Here is a 25,599-nt window from a genome sequence, read left to right as displayed (position 1 = left end):
CATGGCACTTAAAAAAAATTATGGAAGCAAAGTATGTAAGAGAAAATTAGCTTACAGCTGGTTTAAAACAAAAGTCAAAGTAAATGATCTAGGAACAATAAAACTATAAATAAATTATATAGGAACAAAAGAGTTTTAGTGGATGTCTGTAAAGCACTGTCTTTTCCAGGAAGCTGTTTCTGTAATGGACAGCACTGCAGAAGTCAGGGTCATGAGCAGCAATCTTCTCCTACCCTGCTCCACTCCTCAAAATGCCAAACAGAAAACTGACACATTTTCACTGCTGAATTCTCCCTTCCTCCTGACAGTCTGATAATGAGAAATGGGAACTACTGCAGGACAAACACTCCTCACCTGCACTAAAGCCTGAACAGCATCAATCTGTCCAGTTATCTTCAGGCTTTCATCTCCTTCGCCCGTACACAAGGAGTCAAAAGAACATGATGTCTCCATATTGACAAGGCAGTGCCTGTTCCGGGCACTGTATTCCACAAGATTGATCAACAGACCCAATCCCTGCAAAATTGGAGAGTCAAAAAGGATTACACACATTGGAAAAAAGATGATTTAGCAAAAAAATATCTATTTAGATAAACATATTTGTCTTTATCTTTCTGAGAATATACAACTTGTGAAACAGTCTGACAAACAGGGGGATCAGGATTTAAAGAAATACAAGCTAGAACAGAGATGCCTGTATAGGAGAACTTTTATGCAGGACTATCTATTTTTTCCAATTCTGAACATGAAAACATTTTTGGAGCTGAGAATTCCTTTACAGAGGTTAGGGATTCAGGTGTCCAACCCTGAGCTTATGTTCATAAGAGATCCTTCATATACACAATTTCACTGTTGCTATTAGGCCACTCTGACCCATTTTATATAAGCTGAGGTAAATCTGACAAAGCTTTTAACTCAAACAATGATATCAACCATATTTCCAAAACTGAAAATATGTTTGAAAATTATTAATTCACATACTTATTTAGCTAAATCTCTTTGTTCATCAAGCAGTGCACTTTTTCCCACCAAAGGGAAAAACCCTCAAACCCACCACATCCCTACAAAAACTTTAAGTACCTCATTTTAGGTGTATATATGGTCACTGAAAACTGTAGGGGAAGTATTCCTTAATGAGGAGCCAGAGCAGCTCAATGCACAAGAAGGAGGCAAATCATTTTCTGTTGATATGAGAAGCACAAGAACTTACCAGCACACGAATATCAAATCTCTGTTCTTGAGGTAGGAACTTGGGAACCTGAAGCACACAATTCATCGCTGTGCCTATCAGACCATCTTGTTCACCTGTTTTTGTACTACCCCATTCTGCAAACAAAGAGTTCAGAGGCTCAATAGTGAAAACTATTTACAATAGTGAAAACTATTCACATTTATAATGGTAAGCAGCCTAATAAAAACCTTTTGGCTCTAATGACACACCAATCACTCTCAGCCCAAGTCCTCATCTGCAATTCTTCACCCAGCTTGCAAAGACAAATTACTGAGGGTTGTAAGCAAACATCTACCATGGATAACTGTTTTATAGCACTGGACTTGAAAAACCATCATCAATACAAAAATATATTTACACTAACGGTTTATTTGACACCTCAGCACAGAATATGCAAAATATTTGTTATCTTACCATTATCATTTGTCAGGTTGAGCAAGACCCCGATGATGGCCCTCATACAGTCTTCCACGGCTTTACCCACATGGTTAGTTACATTCTGGTGAGGCACAGACTTATTGTCTGGTAAACAGATACTGTCTTCAGCACGATTATATCGCTGGATTAACTCCTCACAATGCTGCAGTGCTCTGCAGGGAGATGGGGCAGAACAAAATTATCTTCACAACATACAGAGCACTCCACCTGTAGACTTGTTTCACAGGGAAGAAAACCTGAAACAGAACTTTACGCACAATTTTTCTGATACCCAGTCTGTAAGGACAGATAATAAACTTATAATCTGTAAAATCTTTTATAAGCTCCACTGAAAATTGTGTAAACAAAAACCTGGAAATCTTAGGGCATTATCAGCTTGGTATTACAAGAGCAAGTTAATTTTCCTTCCCAGCTTCATCACATGATCTTACAAAAGATATCTCCTGTTCCTACAAACCCAGCCTCTCATATCCTCTCACACAACATGATTCTGACAGTGTTAGCAGAATGTTCTCTTGTTCTCTTCTCAGAACTACTTCCATTCAGTAAGAAATGACACGACTCCCCAGCAGTAATATCCAAATCTTGTAACACTAATGGACCCCAGGCATGACTTTTACTGCATAACATTAGTTTCATGTTAAACCACCACACTGATTTCAGTTACAAACAAAACCAGAAATGTCAAAAACATTCACTGGTTTAATTAACTTATTAAATTGTGCTTTGCTTAATTTTAATTTAAAGAAATACTCCAAATATCTAACCTATAACCATGAAATCATGTTTCCAATGAGGTCTGCAGAGTCAAACTTTCAGCTTCATTTGTTCTGTTATGAAGAGCAATACAAGGGGCAGACAGGCTCTGCCAGCCAACTGAGACCTCACCCAGATTGATAAATGGGTTAGAGGTGTTTGTACAAGAATCTCTGCCAGGGAGAAATGTCAAGAACAAGATTTCACTATTTTAATTCTTAATTACACTGTCAATTCTGCTATGCTCCATTCCAGTAAACACTTAAGCATAACAAAAACACAATAAATAAATGTCACTTCACCATCTTCTGTGTTCCTTCTTAGTAGAGCAGGAGCTGAATCCACAGTCTGCAGCCTCTAAAGAGACCCAACAGTAGCAGCTCTACACATTGGGAGTACTGAGGTAGTTGCCCAAACCCCCACCTACATGAACTTTACTCAATGAAAAAGCAACAGTGGAAATTTTGGGGTTATTCACCCCTAGAATCTTCTTTCCTTTTTTACCCTATCATGTGAGGTATTTTGCAAAACTGGGGTTTTTGGGGATTTTTTCTTCAACTTACTTAGCCGAGGAGACTATGAGCTGAGAGTCTTTGTATGCTATCAGATAGCTCTGATTTTCTGGATTATGCACAGTTACCTAAAGAGAGAAGGAGAAAGTAGTATTAAAAGTAAGAGAGTTTTTTCCCCTGAAAAAGAAGCATTCCCTTTTACTACTACTATACTTGATTCAGTTCCACATTTCTTGGCTACTATCCAGTGTAAACTTTCACTTCTCATTTTTCAGTATTTCCTTGGAGTTTTCATCTCTAAATAACTGTGGCACTGAAGATAAACCATCTTCCCTGATAAAGTACAGAAACCATGCAGCAGAATGTTTTGCCACAGCAGAACCCTGAATCCACACTTGGGACTACAGTATCCAGGTGTGTATAGGGAACACAATCATATATATGGCATTTTAAGGACTTGACATCAAATCCACTTCTGAGAGCTTATTATGCATCCCACCATACCACACAAGGTTTTCCTTGATTCCCTTGACTGAAATTTGGAGTCAATTTTCAGAAGCAACAGAAGTTCTTTTCTTGGACTGCGTGATTTGGCGTGTTTTGAATTTTGTCATCTCTCCCAAGTCTCTAGGGATCTTACTACATCACAAATACCCCTAAGTCCAAATTTGAATTTTCTAACACTAGACAAGGCTCTTCTACTCTTGTTTGGCAATTCCATCTATTGAATATCAAAGCAGAAAATGACTCTGAGGTTTTTTTTCCCTCACTGCTGAGAAGAAAGGTAAAGAGAATTTTTAAAACATCCTTCAACAATTGTTCATGTTTCTCAGTTTTTAGCTTGCATTTACATTATCTTTAAGTCTGTCCTTCTACTTTAGCGAAGAAAACAAGCGACCACTGTAACTATTTGCCCTCTAATTTGGGTTTAAGGTGTTGAGCAAGATTCATTGACCTGTACTCTGATCCCAAATGTTTGCTGATGTGTGGAGATGTGTTGCTAGAACATAACAAGGCTCTTCTGCTTTCTTAGGGTATCACAACAGAAACAGGATAACATCAGGAACAAACACCAAACTCAGTGAAGGCATTACAGAAAACACACACACACACACACACACACCATTCCTGTCAAGCAAACTCTACAAAAGTACCATGTATTTTGATTTTCTCACAAGTTCTCAAAGAAATATTTACCATCTACATTTACCCACTCAACTGACGACAGGACTCGTTTGCCCTTCAGGACAATTTTCTCTTTCAGCACTTCCCCAGCTGATGGCTCAAAGTAGCAACTCTTAACATTGATTTACTGCTTCTAAGAAAATCCCACTTCTATAATGATCAGTTATTACTAGACACACATTGGAGAGTCAAAACTCATGCCTTGAAAACAACATCCATAAACAGCAGCTTTTTGTAGGAACTTAAGAAAAAGTATCACGTTATATTTAGTTATTTTTAACAAAAATAATCTTGTAATGCAGTACACACATACAGAATAGCAAATTAGGTTTTCAAACACCACAGAAACACTGATAAGCATCAGAAAGTTAGTACAGTCTATGAGAAAATAGAAATCAACCTTATAGAGCTATAAAGTGACTACACACTGAAAGAAGGTAAACCAGACCTGCTTAAGAAGCAACTCTCAGAAATCTGCTCATACTCACACTTTCCAAGACCCGTAAACATCTCTCTGCACCCCATAAGGAAGCAACCAACTTCTCTTCGTTTTCATCACTGCTTAGGTGATCCACACATTCTTTAACTAAACACAAAAAGAAGTTGTTTTCCCCCATAAGTAAAAGGTCTCCAAAAGCCAGGTGTACAAACTAACCAGCTACTCAAGAGTTATCAACCTTGTTTTACACTTTGCACACCTCTGATGGCAGGAATTAATAATCAAGACATGATCAGCACTCCAAAACTTTTCATTTCTCCAAGTAAATGAAAAAAAAAAAAAAAACCCTTACAACATTGTCTTGACAAGTTTTAGACTGCTGTTACAAATTACCTAACCATATATATTATTTGCTCCTGCTAATAACAGTGTCCAGCACACGATTATGTTCCTTAACTCTAAGGGAGTCTTTTAGAAGAGGAATGAGACAGGACAAGCACACATTTCCCAGACTTTACAAGTCCAAAATGATAACCTGAAACTGTGTTCAAATTTAATACTTCCACCTCTCCACTCCTTTCTTTGTTCTCCCACTCCTTATTCAAGACCAAGCTTTATTCAGGTCAAGAACTCATTTAGAAATGTCCCTTTTCCCAGCTAGGAGATTCTGATCAAAAACACACTAATTGAGGCATATCTTTGAACCCTACCCCCACCAAATTTCTTCTTGAAGGGTTTACTTCCTTTGGTATATTTAGTTTAAAAATATCTGGTCTGAAAATAATGCTAGAAGACTATAAAGGAGATTCTACTCCAGAATAAGTGTGCTGTACAGAGATACGTAACAGCATTCTGTCCAAGCTTAAGCCATTTTTATTCTCACACGTTGTAATGCAATGCTCTACACAATCTGTTTAACATGAAAACTACTTTCAATCCCACCTGAAACAGATTAAGATCACTAATATTTCTCAGTTACTTGATATTGAATGTGTATTTTATTTTTAACACTGCTAAGAAAAATAAATAATATTTCTATTTTTAACCACCGTTAATGAACATTACAAAAAGCAAACATTTTATTACAATTCACTATTTTTTCATGCTGTCAAAGCAGTATCCCCACTATACCTTTATCTACAATATGATCCAGACCACCCAGAAGTCGCAGCTCTTCTTTAAACCAGTCCCCAGCTCTCTTAGAGGTGAGAGACAGTAACGTCTCCATTGCCAAATGCCCAGTCTGAAAGAGAGAGGTTCTGGAGTTAGTGCCATCATCAAATGCAGCTGCAGCCAATATACCAAGCCATACAAATATACGTCACAGGAAAACCACAAAAAACGAAAGTACAGACTCCGAGAACCACCACCAGAGGGAGCAAGAACAGACTGGAAAATATGCACATCTTAAAAAAATAACAATACTGATAAAAAAGATACTTGGCATTTTCAAATTTTCTTTATTTTATTAATAGCTTAGAAAACCCAAGCAGACTCCTGTTATCTGTTTCTATTGTTATCAAAATAAACAAGTGGAGGAAGCAAATGGACAAATCAGCCAGGCAGTAAAAAAAAAAAAATATCAAGCAAATCCCGAGTGAACGCAGCTTATCAAACTCAGATACATAGGCTTTGCTGCTCACAGATCACATCTGCTTCCAGTGTAGGTATCTTGTGTTTTTAATTTCAAACCTACAGAATAAAGCAATTAAACTGAACAACTGCAGGAAACCTTATTCTATTTGCTGACATACTTTTTTGGAAAAAAGGAGGAACACATATATAAATTCAGCAATAGTAAAGCTAAGTTCACTCCCTGCAAATGGAAGTTGAACAGTACTCAACTCAACAGGCTTGAGCAAACACTTCTTTGTCTCAGTATGAGCCCTCCCCCCACTCCCCAGCATCTCCAGCTGCTTTTCTTGCTTTCAAAATACTTCATTTCAAAGGAGGAAAAGAAAGTTGAAGATCAGATAAAGAAGAGTTAACACCCAAAGTTGTTTCTGGGTTGTAGAGGCAAGCCCTGCAGCACACTGTCACTATGAGCATGACAGTAACAGCATTGCTCCAGGGCAAATGGAAGAATCCTTGGGTCAGCATGGGGTTGTGAGGATCAAGAGAGCACAAGTATCAGCAAATCTACAGTAGGTCAGTTAATTTCCTAAATACCTACACCACAAAAGCTCAAAGGCCACACAATATTTAAAACACAGTGATTTGTTTTCTGTCATAGGGCAGCAGGACTTCCAATAACCCTAAAAGAATATAATCTGATATTTGTACACACTTAATAAGGATACCAATTTTCTCCTTTTTTTTTTTAATAAAAGCAATGAAACCTTGTAACCCTTTTGCTTTTGACTAAAATAATCCATTACATGCAAATTTTTTGTCAATTCCTACAAAATTTTAACACCCAAGTCCCATGGTTGCCTTAACATTTCAACGTTATGCTGAGAGTGAAAACCAGACTAAGCTCTTTCACCATCTGAAAACAGAAGTCACTCCTGAAGGCTTTTTTCTGATGCAACAGTGAGGAGGCAGCTGCAAAAGCAGGAGCTGCAGAGGCTGTGCTCACTGCCAGGTGAGGGCCATTTCCTGAGGTGAAGGTCAGGTTCTTCAGGTTTATGTTCTTCTAATGCAGCACAGCCAGCCTGGAACAAACTCAAGCTGCACACACCTCCTTCTTGGTTTCTGGGTTTATGTTTTTAACATAAATAGCCATCAAAAAAACAGAACCTTTGAATATTTAAAAATTAGGCCAGCCTCACTTCTAGACAGACACACAAACAATGTTGTCTGTGGAAAGAAGGAGGCAAATTGATCACATTCTCCTGATCTGTGTAAGATTCAAACAAGCCAAGGTGTGACTGGTTAGGCACAAACTGGAGGCATAAAAACATCTGCTGCAATCCTCTTGTTTCTCACTGGGTATGTCTGAGTCTGAAAAAGCATAGAGCTTTTCTTCACCCCCAGAAGATTTGCAATTTTTTTTGCATTTTCTGCCTGTCATTTAGTACAAAACAGAGATTACTTATTGTATCTCATGACAGGGATCTACATGAAAGCAGCTTGATCTTCAACATATGAAGTTCATTATGGTCTCAACTTACCATTGCTACTATTTTAAACTGGAAGAGAACCTAATCATCTCATTTGGCTTGCAAATACTTTCTAAATACTATACAGTCTGCTTCTAGATGGTGCAGCTGGGAGGAAACCAGTTTCCATCTGTGAGGTACTACAATATTCAATGCATTTACAGCAACAGCTCGAAGCAAATTTAAGAAATAGAGATGCCTCAGGGAAAAACCCTCAAATAGAGCAGCTGAAACTGATGGCTGAGGATATTAATGCTCTTTACTCATGAACAACTTCCTCACAAGACAGAGACCCTTTTGATATATCCTCTCCTTTTAAAATCCATGTCTAAGAAAAAACAAGAACAGAATTACAGTTCATAAAAAAGCAACAGGCTAGATCAGATTATGAATATGAGAAAAGCTCAAGCAGGAGACAGTGGTCTTTGTGGCTGGATGCTTTAGCAATGAGGAACCTGCACCAGCTGTTCCATGCTTAATAAAGGGAGCTGTCTTACATTTTATAGTGCAAGAGATATCCTGGCACTGACAAACTCTGCTATGTGAGCTGCCTTCAGTGCCAAAACAGCACTGAAAGAAGACTCTGATTATACCAAATCCTAGCTGATCACCACCTAGAGAACAAATTTCATTCTCTGGTGGTATTTTCAGATGTTAAACTGAAAGTGCAGAATATAATCTCATATTCTTTCCTTTTCTGCAGATTTGCAAGGCCAGAAAGTTAATTCAAGCTCCCTACCAGCACCTTTCATGTCTTGGTATGAAACAAGCCTAAAAATTGCAATTTGTATTCCATTGTCATCACAACCTGATTACCAAAGTTAACAATGATGTCATGGATATTTTCTTCCTCACCCAAAATTTAGCTCTTGCTAAAGTTACAGAACAGTGGCTCTTCATATCAATTTAGCTCTCTGTTCCATAGCCAGAATTCCAAGAGAAAACACCCCAAAGAAACTCTTCCTAAACTGATACAAAAGTCCCAAAAGCTACAGAACAAAGTGCCAGCTCAACAAGGCCCATAATCTTTCAGTCCAACTGAATATGGAACACAATCCTAACCGAAGATTACTGCCAGGAGTTGGAACATTACTTGCACAGACAAAGCTCTGAAAAGCTCACTTCATAAGCAATAAATCAGAAGCTTCTCCTGTTGAGTATAAGCATTACAGAAAAAAAGGGTATAAGCATTACAGAAAAAAATGGCAAAAACCCTAATAAGAATCTTGAAAATAAAGTATTACATGATGTCAAAAAATTAAGATCAACTACACTGAAATATGGCAAAAGCAAAAGACACATTACTTCTTTTTGTCATTTATGGCCACCCATCTAATCAATCTGTCAATCAGTTCTTAAAATACTCTTCTAGAAAACCTTAACACTTAGCCTTTTTATTTTCTAAGCTAGCTTGATGATAGCATCCAATTTCTTTTTAAGCAGAACCTAAACAGAGCCAGCTCATTCTGCTACAGATGAAGGTATTTTCATAAAGAACAAGTATGTTTGAGAAAGGAAAGAAAAAATTCATCCACATTCATGGTAAGCAACAGAACTGCCACAATTTGGGTAGGGGAAAATCAGTTTCTGCATGATGTTTTTTTTTTTTAATGTCAAAACCTACACCACAGTTTTAATTTAGCACACAATACTCTTACTCCCATCCCCAAACCCCTGTTTGTGAAAGTACTTAAAAAACTTAGTCAAAGAAATGGAGTCAATCTAAGTGTGGGCTTCAAACACACAGTTATTTAGTGTTACTTGTTTGCAACTGCTCCCTGTAACTAGCTACCCTTAGCAGGGACAAACAGACTCAGACAGCTGAAGAACATCCTAACTTTATCCTACTAACAACTTTTGAAAAAGGAAATGTCAAATTTGAAGAACACACTTGCAGTGCAGTCAGGTATACATAAAAGGTAGATGAAACAGCAGGAATCCTTTGCTGGGGATGTGAAATGAAGGATGATGCTTGCAAGTTCCATTTTATTAAGCATTCCACAACTGTGAAGGCTTTCCAATAAAAGCATGTTACCCACCGTGATGTTTTCGAGATCAAGATGTTTGTTGTGAACAGTCTCACACAGTCTCCGAATTTTTTCCTTTATTTTATTCATGTCTTTTTCATTCAGCAGCTTGGCAGAGGAAGCATCTTGTTCCAATTCTAGAAGCCTTATCATCAGGTCTAGACTAGCTCTGTCTAAATCCATGTTCAAGCGATCTCTACTAAGGATGTACATTAGAGCTGCTGTACAAAGGGACAAATTCTTGAGTTGGGAGAGAAAGAAAAAAAAAAAACAGTTAGCTTTTACTAACATTTTAGGCAGACCTTTCATTATTTTTAATAAACAAGCTGAAGATTCATAAAAGAAAATGCCTGACAGGCCCCAGTCTTAGCACTTGCATCAGCACCCACTGCTGAATGGAGATTCCTTCTAGTAAGTGACTAATGCATTCTCCTGACAAATAAAACTGAGACATAAAGCACTCAATATATTTACAAAGCCCTAATAGAAAAGCAGGGATTTCTACTTTTTAGAGACTCAATGCTGCAGACAGAGTAAGAAATAGTAACTCCAGTAACACAGTATTAGAGAAGAGACACGTGGCAGGGGAACAAAGTTAAACAGCTCAGGGTACATGGCAAGGTAGGTGAACATTCTGCTTTGAGGGGATGAACTGGTGACAGCACCAGAAAATCCAGAGATCATGGGGACACTGTCTGCAGAGAGGGAGTGCCTGGGGACATAAATTCTGATTCTGCCAAATGGGTCTGTCAGTTAATAGTTTATCCAAACTTTTCCAGCATAAACACATTTTCTTTCCAGGTGAATTCTGCTTTTCAGAAGTAGCCAGAGTGTAAACCAGCTTCCCCCTGTCATCCCCAACAGCCCTTAACACGTGAACGTTATTAACTTGACTGCCCATATCTTACACAGAATTGGTGTACAGGCACATCTGACTGGCTAAAGAATACTTGATTCTTCTTGAAGAAGGAATTCAATTCTACCTTCATGAGGCTCCAGAAAAGCCAAGGCAGAAGATGACTGTCAGGAAGGGACAGACAGCAGTGAAGCAAAGCCATCCAACCCTGGTGTCACACATCCATCCCACACTTGTACTGAGAGCACTGAGATCCAAGTTACAGGAAAGAGGAGAAACATTCACTGGGAACAGAGGAGTGCTGGGCACAAAACTGTCAGAAACCCCTGTCAATAACTGGAGGAGTTGAGAGCTGGGGGGTGCGTGGGGCATGTGTGTTCCTTCTGAGTTCAACCCTCAGGAGTCAACATGCTGCATGCATCCATCACAATTGTTTCTGCATAAGATTAATTAAACATGGAAACAAACTAATTCTGGAATATAAATGTTGTACAGCTCAACAGGAAAGAGCAGAACTCTGTGTCATAGCAGATTAACATCTTGTTCAGAGTTCAGTCAACCGCCAAAGTAATCATTATCTACTCTGTTTATTTTAGAAGTAAGTAATAATCATACCTGGTCATACTAAGCAGTATCAGCATTTCCAAGACAGGATTAGGCAGCTGACAGTCTATCAAAAGCTATGTCAAAACTCCTTCCTGTCTGAGTTAGGAAATCCTCAGGTGAATAAGGACTTCAATCTGACCAACTACCAAAGAAGTGTTGGAACTACTGAAGGAGGGAAGCAGGAAAGAGTTTCCAAAGGCTACCCCCAGCCTTTTATCACTACTTCAGCCTTGCCAGATGTAAGGCAGAAAGCATCTATGTGACCTGTCTGCAGAAGGTATACATTGTTCACCTTTGATTTTCAATAACTTTCTCCCATAAGCCTCGCAATTTTATTGTTTTAATCACAGAAATTGTTTACTCTTCATTTACTTGCACCTGGCTTAAACTGTACATGTCAGGTTCCTTGAAGAACTGGGCTCTTCCAGAATGGCAGTGATTAAAACAGGACACAGGAATTCACACATTCCAGAGGAACCAAAGGTTAGCTAACTATTGTTCAGCCAATGTGGGACTTGAACATCTATGAAGAACTATATTTTAATGACCAGCATTATCTAGGTGAGTCTCCTGGTTTAATAAAAAATGCTGAAGGTCCCAAGAGAGTTTCTATCAACCACAAAGTATGCAGCTGTTCACAGAGGGAAAGTGCTGGATTTATAATCTGGGCTGCCAGTATTTAGGCATTTCAAGAAGTCAGAGACTGCTCTTAGATCCTTACTCAGAAATGTTTTACAGATACTCCAAAGTGTGGTAAGGGCAATCACACTCACTCTAAGCATCTGTATCAAGCCCTTGCCTGTTCCAGGTTCCCTTCTTGCCAACCCAACCAGCTTTCCATTATGAAGGGAGTAATGGTTCTTTTTCCCTCTGCATCAGCTCTGCCAACACTTCCCTTCAGACTGGCCACCCAGGTTTCAAGACACTTAATGAGATCAGATCACCAAGACACGATGCAGGAGGTTTAAGGCTGCTGGGAAAGCACAAAGGCTGGACTGGCTTTGGGAAACAAGAGCCAGGTTCCTGCCACAGCACATACACAGCAGAGATTCAGGCCAGTAAGCCTCCAAATGCTGATGTGCAGCAGGAAAATATTGATGATATAAAAGTAAGGATCTCAAATGTGAATGGTGCTTACAGCATGGAACAAACCTGCCTTAGCTTCATACCAGTGATAAGGGTTTTGGAAAGCTGGCTTCTCCTAGTCCCTATAGTCTTCATCTTGAATACAATAAATCTACATTCTACTCTGATCTTAGCTTATAGGCAGTGTGGTTAATTAACTTAAACTATCTCATGCCCTACCATACACACAATTCCAAGTTTGGAATGAGGGGAAAATTGTTGTTACAACTCATATTTGATCAGTATTCTAAAAGAACAAAAAAAACCAACCAAAGAACCAAATCAATCCTTCCAAATGCCAGCCTTACAGACTGCAGTAGAAGAGTGATTTTTTTCAGGTGAGCTTCCCCCATCTCATTCTACTCCTCAAGATGCATAAAACACATTTTTCCAAATAAATGCAGAGAAGAGAGAAAAAAGTACAATAAATAAAACTTGCTCTAGACATAAATTTCATGGTGTATCTAACTATGGGTTTGCACTGCATACTTCTACAGAATTCAGGAAAACATCCTAGTTTGAACATACACTCCAGAAATGGCAGACCACTTACACCCACTCTCATCCATGTCTTCTCTTGCTTGTTCTATTTATACTCCAGCTTGTGGGAACAGATGGTTATTTGCTAGGGTTCAGCACTACATATAATGCACTTTTAGATTTTTTTAAGTTATTCTCATGCTGAAGACATTATAAAACCACATTTCTTTGCTTGACTACTGACAGCTATAATGGAAATACAGTTTTTATTTTAAAAATTAATAATGCTTTAAAATCTTGACAGGGCAGCACTGAAGAGAGAAAGTCAATTAAAAACTTATGCTTAAACACAAGTCTACAAGAAAAATCTGGTGGAACAAGTAATTTTCATGTTGTTATTTTTGGGCAAAGCTCTGTAAGATAGATGGCATTTTGTTTTCCCTGCTGGTTCAAGAAATGCCAACTGCCAGTATGCAACTGCTACTTTATTTTCCTTATGGAAATCTTAAGAGTCCCCTGTATACTCAGTCTATTCTATTGCATTAGAACAATGAATGCAGTAGAAGTTCAGATTTGTTTCCATTAACAGCATCATTGTGGCAGTTTTCCCATCTTCAAAATACTTTAAGAAAATATTAAACAAATAACTGTGCATTTTTAGCTCAGTTCTTATTTATCTTACAGGGATTTGAGCCATGCATGCAAAGCTGAGTGTGATTTATTGTTTTTCAGTTACTTTGAACTGAGATTTATTGGAAAAATTTCTATTCATTTGGAAAAAAAGAAAAGTATCAGTGAAATAATTAGTGAATGAAAGGGTAGTATAGACAGACAGTGAACAGACATATCCAGAGATGTTAGTGTTGAAGCACATACTGTCAGTAGTTAGGGCATAGCCATTACCATTTATCAAGAGTAGTTTGATGTATCAGGAATTTCACAATACTGTAAAACCTGTACCAAGAATGTACTGTAACGATATTCAAACATTAACTATCAATTTTTTTTTTCTTTGACAAAAGGGAGCATTTCATCAAATCTACTGAAAATAGTGAATATAATCAATGCTTTTTGTTACTGCAGACTAATAATAGCATGCAATTTCCTTTTCAACTGCATGTGCTAGTTCTTTTGAAAATGAAGGAATAATGGTAACTGTTAAAAGACAGCCAAAAATACCCAAGCAAGCTTGTACATTTTCCAGGGAACTGTAGCTGTCCTCTGCTGATCTCCTGCAACTCAGTGGTGGCAACTGTCCTAAATAGAGTGACTGTACTTCATTTATTTCTAGTATCACTTGGCACTGTTTTGACAGCTCACAAAATAATGAACTCATTGAACCTGGTGCCTATGTTTCACAATTAGCCATTGCTAATTTTTGAGGGAGATGGAAAATAAGCTATTATTCTAAAACAGTTACTTAAACTACAGCTTTTTTCCCCCCACCCACAGTAAGATGTCAAATACCATCTCTGAAATGTCTATTTCTGGGGGTGCAAAGCTGCATTCTGCATTGTATGCCATTCTTCTTAGAGCTATTACAGAAAATTATAAACCTGACTGATATACATAGCTACTACCCATTTCAAGTAAAATCTCATCTTTCCAGCTTTTGTAAAAATATCTCAAGGGATACCCCACAGAGGGAACATCGATAAGAAGGAAAACCAAACTGCTTCAGTTTAACTCTCAGGTCATGTTACCATAAATAGATGAAACTCACCTTTCCTAGAATCCAACAGAACATTATATATGCTCAGGGAATCCTAAAACTGCAATTACAGCAGTGCTCGAGGAGACAAGCACAAGACATGAAAAAATCCCTACAACAGCTACAGAAGAGGCAGCAACTCTCATACAAGCAAGTCTGGAGATGAGCACTAAGAGCCACCTCTAAATATAAGGAGGAAGGATTCCTTTCAAATGTATTTGAAAGAATTTAAAATACAACAGTAAAACTCTGTAAAAGCTTAAGAGAATAAGTAAAATAGCAATCCAAAGAACAGTCCATTTTTACAAAATCCCTATTTTTTAAAAAGAAGAATTTCCAAACTCAGAAGCACATGAACAGTGGAATAAGGAATTTGTCAGTGAACACAGGTGCTCTAATTTTTTATGCCACTAATGAGTGCTCCCTAAAATGGAGCCACTGATCCCAGAGGCACCATTAGACAGACTATACTGTATCTATAAATATATATACATATGTACACAATATACTGGATGCTTGACCTTGAACAAAATCCCCAGCCAGCAGAACAGGTATCACCCAACTTCAATGAAATGCACAATGGATCCATACCTGATGGTGCTGGGAATCATCCAGTGTTTTGAACACCATGGCTACCATCCCGTGTGCCCTCAGATGCATTCGGAAGCTGGGCATGGCACACTTGGTCGCCAAGCTGATTACACTGCAGAGAATTCACTGGGTTAGAACCACTGAAATGAACACACTTAACAAGAACAGCAGATAAACAAGTCTTCAACACAAGACTGACCACGTGCCTCAGACCTTGGCAAACGGTTGGAATGTTTCTTCTAGAATTTGTCTAAGGCAGGTTTGCAATTGGTGAACAGTGACTGGTGAGCAGTGTTTTATTCAAGTTGCTTATCAGCACCAAACTATGTCTGCTTTAGATTAAGCTTGGCTAATATCAGGATTTTAAAGGGCAGCCTTAATTTGCTTCTTAAAAAAAAAAGCTGAAAATTTCCAATAGTTTAATTGAAAGTAAAATGCCATGGATTTAAGCATGAAGCTCTGATTTAGAGACATGGGAGAGCTCATTATGGACCAAGACATTATGAGAAATGGTAAATGTGAGCTTCCATGGCTATCTAATGCTTATCTAATTAACTGACTAGTCTCACTTATGCCTCCATAAAACTTCTTTTTATATTTATCGCTGCATTTATAATTGATGGAAGCACTATAGATTTCAGAAAAGATCTGACAAATGAATCAATCACTGACCAGCTTAACAGTTTTTTTAAAAATGGCATTTTTCCCCAAGCTTTCTCAGTAAGCTGCCTGCCATTTCTAGCACAGTGCAACATAACAACTGCTAAAAATACATTGCTTTTAAATGTGCACTATTGTGGGAGTGATTCTGCAATCAAGTCTTCCATGACTACTGAGGAAGCTGCCTCTACGAAATTCACACAGTAAGGTGTTTAAAAGAACAAGGGGTCTTTCTGCCTCCAACCACAACAGCACCAGTTAGAGCTTACCGACCTGTTTGAGTCTTTTAGGTCTACTCCTATCCTTACACATTGATTTCCTTTGCAAAAACACTTTTCTTTTAATGTGTTAACTGAAAGAAAAGATTTTTTTGTTGTGCTTATGTAAGTTACATTCCATTATATAAATTTGTGAAGAATTAGTTAAAAATCTAATTAATTTTGCCACATGAGCAGATAAGGAGCACTCGTATGAAAACTATTCCTAAACTGTCATTATAGTATTAATTTATTCTTATCATAGTGTTTAAACAAACTGGTGATAGAGTGCTCATTCTTATATCCAGCAACAATATTAATTGCTAATTTCTGAGGAACAAATAAATTTTAAAGTAGCTCTCTTAGAGGCATAGAAAGCTTCTTCTCAGCCACAGTCAAATCAAAAGCACTGCCATCCTCTCTATGAATTCAAGCTTTTCTTTCTCTACTATTTTAGTTTAACTGAAGAGAAAGGAAAATTTAGGTATATAAAAATATTATTGCATGGTTATTTTATTTAACATTATTACAATTACTTTCATGTCCAGGCAATTGACACCGGTATAAAGCCACAAACTTTTTCAAAGTAAGGTTAACATTTTTGATGCCAACTTCACAATAATGTGTAATTTGAATATGAAGAGTAGTCCAAGACCAGTTAAGGAACCTCCCAATTAATGTTGAGGCCTCAGTCCTTTTAGTGGGTGTCAGTGATGTTATTTCTCAATAGAAGATAAAGAACAGACAGCTGAAGTTGAACAGCATCTCACTACTACCGCAGTTCTAGATTTTCATCAAACTCCGCAGTCTTAGGGATTTTATTTTAGAACTGAATTTGCATTAAAAACAGAACAGACATCACACACAAGATGTACTACATGAACAAGTTATCAGAAGGTATTTTTTTAATTTACAGCAAGGATAAACAAGTGTGTCAAAGATGTCTCTTACTGCACAATTTACCATTTCATCTTCATAGCCATACTGTTTATGATTATTCAAAATATACAATCTTAATTATTATGTTCAAATTTTACTCTTCATGGCAGAAGTGCCAGGTAAACGTCCATGACATTTTAAAGCATGATCACTACTCTGGTGCATATTTAATTCAGCATCTCTTTCAAATACAGGTTCCATGTTTTGTATTAGATGTCTTACCTAAGGCAACGTGTGTTTAGGGGCTGATTGCTCTTCAATCCACTTAGCAAGTACTCAATATCATCTGTGAACTCTTGATTTTCACCAAATTCCACTACATCATTGAAGTGCTTTACATGCTGAACAACAGTGTATAACTGGAAAAGACAAATATTTTGACCTAAGTAAGTTGCTCTTGGGATTGATAATAATCTTAACAAGTACAGTTTAAAAATCTATTCAGTTTTAAGTGCAAGGAAACATTAAGATGTTAATAAAGGCCATTCAAAATATCATTTTTAATAGGAAAGCCAAGTTGTGTTTTGACACTGTTCCTTCAGTAGTTAGGATTACTAGTAATTCTTTATCTTAAAAATTTGTTAAGAATACTTACTTCTTTGTCTTCTTTCCTACATTTCAATGCAGTTACTATCTCTTGATAGGGCTGAGTAGGTATTGTCACAGTTTTTATCACTTTGGGAGGTGGTGCAGGAGCCTTAAAAACTCCATCATCTTTATGAATTGCCTCCTTTGAAGATAGCCTTACCTATTAATAAGAAAGTGCTAAAATGGGCAGATGTTTTGAGCATGAAAACATACACTAAATACATCAGGAAACAGTACAGGTGTGCAATTGTCAAACTCACATTTTGGGACTATTTAGTCCTTGCCTTGCACTACCAAGATGTACGTACCTAAGCTGTGTGACAATGTGTCTACTCTTAAATACAAAAAAAAACCCAAAAAAAACCAAAAACATTTCCAAGTATCAGGAAAGCTCCAGTGGAATTCTGAAACTAAAACCAGTGGAAGAATAAAATGCCCTTTATATTGGTTCCATAAGCTTCAGGGTAAGTAAACCAAGGAAATTCAGTGTTTATTTGCTGCTCTTTGAAGTCTCTCACTCCCGTACACTGGAATGCCCAGGCTGGTTGCACTACGAAGCCCCGAGGAAGCAGCTGGCTCTGGATGGGAGCAGAGCCCTGAGCCAGCCCAGCCTCAGCCCAGCCTGGCCTGCAGAGCTCTGTGCCAGCTGCTCTGGCCCTGCCTGCCAGAGGACACTGCACTGCTGTCCAACCCTCCAGCCTCACACTGCAAACTCCACCTGGCCTGGAGCAGGAGAATACCAGTACCCACTGTGTAGCAGCACAACAACAGCCACACAGAGCCTTGAGAGGCCTCAAACCAGGTGGAGCACACTCTCAGTATTCTCTTATTTGTGCTGTTAAATATTTTAGGAGCATATCATGGCATAAAATACAGCAGAACCTGTTCTACAGGGAGGAGAGAACTTGATGTTAGGTCTAGAATAACTACTGACAGGTTTCCAGACAACTCCAGCAGGTACTACAGGTTTCTCCTCAACTTCTTGGCTGTATTAGTTTGAGACTACTACAAGCTGAAGCGCAGCTTATCTTCAGATTACTTCTTTGGCACAAAATCTAATACGAAGACAAACTACAGCAAACAAGGCATATGGAAAAAGACCTCCAAATGCCAAATTCTAAATGTACAAGTGCCAATTCCAATGGGCATTTACTCACCCTCAATCTCTCAGTAACATCATGTACTTAGCTTCCTTACACAGAAAAATGAGAATAGTTTAAACGTGTGGCTGAAAAAATAGAATTAACATGCAGGCATAGAAGATGCATGAGCTGTTACTCCAGAGGAGAGCTGGAGAGAAAGCTCTCTGGTGCACTGTACATTGACAGACAAAATTAAAATAAAAGCCAAAAGAAGTTGCTATATTACTGAAGTATTCTTTACATTCTGCCTCTATCAGGGTGGCATTTCAGTATTCACTCACTTAGGCACCAGTGGCAAAATGGTAAATAAACCACCCTGAAAAACCGGTTTAGAGCACATACTGGAGCACTGATCTTATCAGTCTGTGAACACAGGAGAGCCACTGAAGGATCTCATCCAAGTCTTGGTTAATGGCTGCCCCTTCAAAGCAAACTCCAAGGGCACTTGGAGAGGCCCTAAGAGAGTACTTGGCATCAGCAGTTTGCATGCTGGGAGTTTCTCACCATAAACCTGAGACAGACTTCTCCCAACCTTCAGGTGAGAAATTTCTACAGAAATTAAAGAGGCAGGATCATACGTGCAGGAACTACCACTGAACATTTGGCTCAAGGCTCATTTACCTTATCACTTTGAAGTATTACACACATGTAAATCGTGGTTAAAAACCATGTCTGCAGTAACTTCAGATGTACATCATAACATGAGCAGCACATAGAAATTCCCCTCAGTGGTTTGTTCAGCCAAACCTCTACCACATTCCTGAATTAATATTCTGACGGTTCCAGATACAAAGTGGAAGTCTGACAGAAGACAAAAGTGACTGTCTGAATGAATGCAACAGACATTTCCCTAGCTTGAAAAAGCCATGTCCAAAGTCTGTCTGACAAGACTCACACAAAATCTGCCCTTAAGTCAGCTAGCAGAGGACTTCACAAAAAACAGCACCAAGAGATTCAGCAAGCAACAAATCCTTCACTTCAAAGGTACATAATTTAAATTGAGAAAGGGGTTTAGTAAAAACCCAGGGCTGAAATTTCTCTCTCCTCAGATTCTAGTGGAAATGGCTGTTTTCAACTCAGTTATCTGCATTTTCCAGGCAGTGCAGTTAACAATCCAAAGAAGGCTGTTCAGAATACTGTGAGGAAGCAACCAGAAACAACCACAAATCAAAGAGGAAGAAGTACCAGAACACCAGAAACAGGGGTAGAAATAAAAGAAGAAAAAAACCAAACCAAAACAAAAACCAACCAAACAAAAAAACCCAAACCAACAAATAAACAAAATCAAAAGAAAGAAAGAAACAAAAAATAAACAACTACAAACTTATGACAACAACAAAAGCTGAAGACCTATCATTGCAAAAATATCTACTTTCTTATTTTCTGTTCTCAGGCCAGTACTATCAGCAAGGCACCAAATGAAATTACATTTATTGACAATGTACAGTGCTCTCTTAGAATAATCAGTAACAATTTCTGCAATATAAGCTGAAGACCCTGGATTCTCAGAGTCTCAAATGAGTTGAAAAACAATTACTTTGAGTCTCAAAACAACCACTTACTTTTGGACAAACAACTTCAAGAGCTGTTTTCACCCCCGTTGTATTTTTGATTTCCAAAATGTTGGTATTAGCATTTCTGACTGTACACAGAAAATGGTGTTTCTTTCATAGTATCTAAAGACTCAAGACAGCCATCAGCACTACTCCATTAGAAAGGAAAGATAAATGACAAGGCTCTTCTTAAGTTTTTTCTTTTTCATCAGCAATTTGCTGACTTCTGTGTTCATAAGTAAATTAATCCTGGGAGTTCTCTCAGAAAACAGAATGGAGTCCATTGTTAGAAAGTTCAACTTCAGCATTGGGGAACATAACTTGAAGTATTTTTTTGTAACTATATTGAAGCGATATGAAAGATCCTATTCTACAGTACTTCCACTAACCATTTCCTTTCTATCAAATTCCAATGGCTCACATCACAAAGTGGACCTCATTCTGAATTACTGTGACATTACCAGATAGCAAGAACTTGGGTTTAAAGAAAAAAAAAAAAGTAAAAAAAAAAAAAATCAGTGAATCTGGAAAGGAGAAAAAAACCAACAGTCTACTTACTGGGACACTGGGAGTTTTCAAAGCTGGTGGTGCTGGCAGAGCCTCTGATTCTGGCTGGTTCCAGTGTCTAGCATTATACACTGCTTTTGTGGGAGACTAAAAGATAAAAATAAAAGTTATTTCTTAAGTAAATTACCAGTAGTCACTATACACTTCAAAATTACTGTAGCAATACTATAGCCAAACAAGGAAAACAAGCTTTATTTTCCCTGCTGAATTCCCAGCAGCACAAGTTCTCAATATCACATGTAGTGGAAAATCAGAGGGACTTTGAAGCCTCTGATGGCCTTAAAGACATATGGACCCACTCAAATGGCAAAAGACATGATATGTATGATATGTGCAGCCTTCCTATAGACAAAGACTGACAGCTCAGGGAAAAAAAACATGTTAGCAAACACCATGACAGTAGAAATATGACTGGTTTAGAAACAAAAATGCAGAACTCATATAGACTTTGATGCTAGGAGGAAGATAAACACTCAAACAAAATGCCTTAATCTATATTAATAAATTAAGAAGTCTTTTTTTAGTCTTGCTCAAAAATGTGTCAAGGCAAATCAAAATGCATCAAAATTTACTGTCCTTGAATTTTTGGGAAACATAACATACTCTTTAGAGGAAGCAAAGACAGAATTCTATTTCTAGCTTTCACATTTACCAACCTACTTGCACAATATTGTTCTAGACTAATACAGCATTACAATTTTCACCATTTCCCACCATGCCATGCACCAAGTAAACTGAGTAAGTACCTGCTTCCTCACAGCAGTTACACAGCATTTCAAATGTGAAACAAAGAATTTCAAATAAGCATTTTCTGTCAAAATATGATGTATTAACTATTTAACCAAAATACAGTTCAAGCCCAGAGGGGCTACATGTGGCAAGCCTTAGGAGCAGCCAGGGACTGAGCACCGCTCCACACAGTGCAACAAGGTTTTAGCATGCCAAAAGCTAGAAAGGCAATTCCCTAAGTCAAGGGTTTCTGTATTACTGCAGAGCAAAACCCTACTGTGCTGTATCCTTCCATTCTTCACAAGGCAAAGCCCTACTGAACAAAATGTCAAGGAATATTAGCAGGATCAAAGCCTCAGCTACAGGTTTTCAGAGCCCCAAAGCACTAAACTATTCCATCTCCAGACAAGAGAAAAGCCTCTTTCCCCCCTTGAGTGCGCTTGTGTGTGGTCACGAGAAACTTGGGTTGTTATATGATGTTCCTAAAGCAGTGCTCATGTACCATTCATCAACATCTATACAGTGGTTATTATCTTAAGTTTTATCAGTTTTGCAAGGAAGCTCTTTCAGACAGTATCTGGTTCAGCTCAAAAATTTTAACTGAGAAACCAGTTTCATGTTCAGGATACTGCAGTTACAAGAGGACATCTGGGCCCACAAATAGGAATAAAGTGTCATTTGGATCCCTATTTGAAAAAAAGGTTAGAAAATGGTCCAGATGTTAATTCTCTTTTCTCCTATACCTTTCCAAGCAGCAAATATTGACCCGGAATCTGACTCAGGGTCTGCAATGAACAAAGGGCAATATACAAACAAAGATTTTGATTTTTTTTTTTTTTAAATCAAGAAAGATGCAAGTTTCACAAATATCTGCAATGGAAGAGAACCACTGAGTGTTCCTGTTTCTTGAATTGCTCACAATCACTTCACTCTTCATTTTAGTGCAAATTTAAGACTGGCAAGAGAGGGTGCCCTATCCTGGTATACAGGATAATTCAAAGTAACACACTCTGCTAAGTAACACACATGGTACAGCATTTTATAGAATCAGACTGGTTTGGGGTGAAATTCTCTGCCTGTGCCTCACCTGTGTGCTCCTTTTCCTTCAGGCCTTGTGCTCCACCAGGAGCCAAACACAGCCTCTGGCAGGCACATGGTGAGCAGAGCCAGGCTGGGTTTGAGCCTGTCCTGGCAAGGCAGCAGCTGGGCCGGTCCCTTGCTGACCACACCACAGAAGCACCCACAGTCTCCTTGGCTTTTCCAAATCCAGCACCTCTGCTGTGCACACACACGCAGGGCAAGGAGGCCCAGCCCACAGGAAGCACATTCAGTGCTTGGGAGTTACAACAAAGTACACAAGCAGCTGTGGCAGTGCAACCAGAAGGGCCACACAGCATTAGTGTGTCTTCCTCAGCAGAGAGCAACAGCTGATGCGTAGGAAAGGGTTCAGCAGGGCAAACAGATAAAAGCAAATTCCTTCTAAATACCCAGGGCTCACAGGCTTCCAAAGATGGTATGCTTTTTGTTTAACAGTCAAAAATGGGCTTTTCTTCTCCCATCTCCCTTAATTCCGTACTAAATCAAAAGCCAGGGCATCCCAAAGTGTTTTGTGACATGGCAGTTTACAACTTAACCATTACTAGTGCAATAGAGGAAAAAGGCTACATTTTACATAAGAAAACAAGCAATGCCACCAATAAATGCTTGTTCTAAGAAACGAGGACATCTGCATTTAATAGCTCTCTTGTAACACTGCCTGAAGTGCAGCTGGAATTAGTAACCCTTAAAATCTCAAACACCTACGGAAGGTTAGTTTTGGTGACCATTCCTTGTAGGATCTTCCACTTCAAATCAGAAAAGATCTCAACAAGTGATTGGCCTGTGATTCCATACCTTCCCAGCAGTATTTCCTTAGACACCCTGCCACTTGCTGTCTGGTCACTCTCACACTGCCTGCAGGCAGCTGGTCCACCTGCAAAAATCCAACACCACTTTCCAAAGACATATGTTCTAATCAGCTCTAACACATTGGGCAGAGACTTTGGAGCCTCTCTTAAAACTCAGCTGGACTTCAACATAGCAAATACATCCCTCCTTTCCAACTAAACCTCTTAAAGCAACCTTCCCATTTTCCCTTGCAGCATAGAGTTAGGATCAATTTCCAGATCAAGTGCAAAGAAACTGCACCAATACGGATCAAGCAGCGAGCACTGTGTGGACATGTTTTGGATTGCTGTGACAGAACTGAAGCCAGGAAAAGTATCAAAGATCAAATGAATGCTAGTGAAGAAAGACTTTTCAGAAGGGCTTGATCACAAAAGCAAAGAGGTTGGTTTGTTTGGTTTTGGGGTGTTTTTTTAAAAGGTAACTCAAATGCTAGTGATAACAAGCTTCCCTGAACAAGCAACACTGATATTTAAGCAGCAATAATTTAAGAAACTTTCCCTTAAAGACAAGAAAACCTTGCAATTATTCAAATAACACAGACTTTTCTTTAATAATTCCTTCTCTCCAAACTAACTTGGAATAGATGCAAGTAGAAGTACATCATTCCTTTGAATTCTGTGTTCTTAAGGCAAATAAGTTCTGCAATATTAATCAGCTCTAAGAGCTTCTGCTGAATAGCAGAGTTTCCTTTTTCCGTACATCTAGAACTGACAGCTGCTCACACAGAGACACATGTCTGAAAGACTGCAAATATTCCAGGGTGGGCATAAGGCATATGGTACTGTGGGACTCTGCATGTGGTTCTGGGGGGGTGAGTGCAGATACAAAACCAGGACTAATGCCAAGGATTTTACAAAATGCACCGAGCTGTCTCTTTTATAAGAACACCTCCAAATGGCATTATCTATGGGTCATGCTTAACCTCCCATTCCTGAAAGCCTCAAAGCTGAAATTTTCAAGAGCTGGCACTATGCACACACTGATGCAGCACTGTCTGCCATTCACAGATGTCAGAATTGCAGAAAATAAGAGCCAGGGACATGAGTCACACAGAAAATACTAGCAAAACAAGGAAGAGCATCTATTTGCAGGCAAGAACGCTTTCCAAGGTAGAAGACAATGGCAAAAAAAACCTCAAGAACATTTTCAGCAGATATCCTGATAAATGAATTATTTATATCTGAAATGCATTCAGTAACACTGTATGCCAGATGCTTGTCAAAACTACAAGTTCCAAAAACAACCCCAATAAGCAAAATATATGAGTTACTACTCAGTATTCATCATCTTTAAGAGTACTATCCTGTCCTGCATGTGTCACTTTGAACAGGAAAAGGTAACAAGCATGTTATGCAGCACAGAAATATTCATAATGGACTGTATCTTTTGAAAAGGGAAAGGAATGAACATCACTCAGAGCAATAAAAAAGAAATCACACCTCAAAAGAGGAAGATGGAATATCACTTCAGCACAAGCTGAGCCATGTTAGAGAACAGAAAAAAAAAAGTTAATTTGGACTTCAGAGAAGACAACAGTTTCCAGCAGCAGTTTAAAACCCGCACCAAGCTGATTTTGTAGTGTTCAAAATCTGAACTGCATCTCCATTACTTGGATCATCTCCATTACTTGGATCAAACTAGCAGATTAGTGCCAAAAAACCACTGCCATGGATCACTTAATTGTGAGGTGTTATTCCATTTAAACACAAAACACATTATGCACACATGTAGCCAGACAACTACAAGCTGTTAGGCAAAGTTTAAGAGTATTAGACAACACAAGGAGCAAGGGAAAAATGTCACTGAAGCTTTTTTTGCATCAAACTTCTGAAGATCTGCAAAATCCTTTTTCTTCCTTAAAGCTAAGGAGGAGGCCCACAGGGCACAGCAAGATGATGGCTCCAACACCCAAGTGAAGGATGAAAACAGAACTTAAGAAACAGGACAATCTAATAAATGAGATTCATTAACAGAAGTAGCCAATGATGTTCTGCATGCTACTTATGCTGAGCATATTCAAAGGTCAGCTCAGAAGCAGAAGCCATATGATTATGGTCACTATTTTGGCCTGAAACCTTCAATAAGTCTAATTAAAAGGGACAGGGTACAATAGTTTAGATGTATCACCACAATACGGGAAATAAAATGCTTTGCTCAAG

General features: G+C 38.4%; 1 protein-coding gene across 1 annotated transcript in view; it reads right to left on the bottom strand.

Moving 5' to 3' along the window:
• The window catches only part of WAPL (WAPL cohesin release factor), a 64,933-nt gene that overhangs the window by 6,274 nt on the left and 33,060 nt on the right, over positions 1-25,599 (bottom strand). Inside the window, 11 exon segments of the mRNA XM_054515530.1 lie at positions 355-516; positions 1,211-1,326; positions 1,646-1,821; positions 2,989-3,065; positions 4,611-4,708; positions 5,693-5,804; positions 9,702-9,929; positions 15,059-15,170; positions 17,137-17,273; positions 17,510-17,662; positions 20,756-20,851. Coding sequence (XP_054371505.1) covers positions 355-516; positions 1,211-1,326; positions 1,646-1,821; positions 2,989-3,065; positions 4,611-4,708; positions 5,693-5,804; positions 9,702-9,929; positions 15,059-15,170; positions 17,137-17,273; positions 17,510-17,662; positions 20,756-20,851 — 1,467 coding nt within the window.

Source organism: Molothrus ater, chromosome 8 (assembly GCF_012460135.2).
Source record: "Molothrus ater isolate BHLD 08-10-18 breed brown headed cowbird chromosome 8, BPBGC_Mater_1.1, whole genome shotgun sequence".
Classification (NCBI taxonomy): Eukaryota; Metazoa; Chordata; class Aves; order Passeriformes; family Icteridae; genus Molothrus; species Molothrus ater.
Note: the sequence above shows the minus strand (reverse complement) of the source record. Positions and strands in the feature narration are given on the sequence as shown.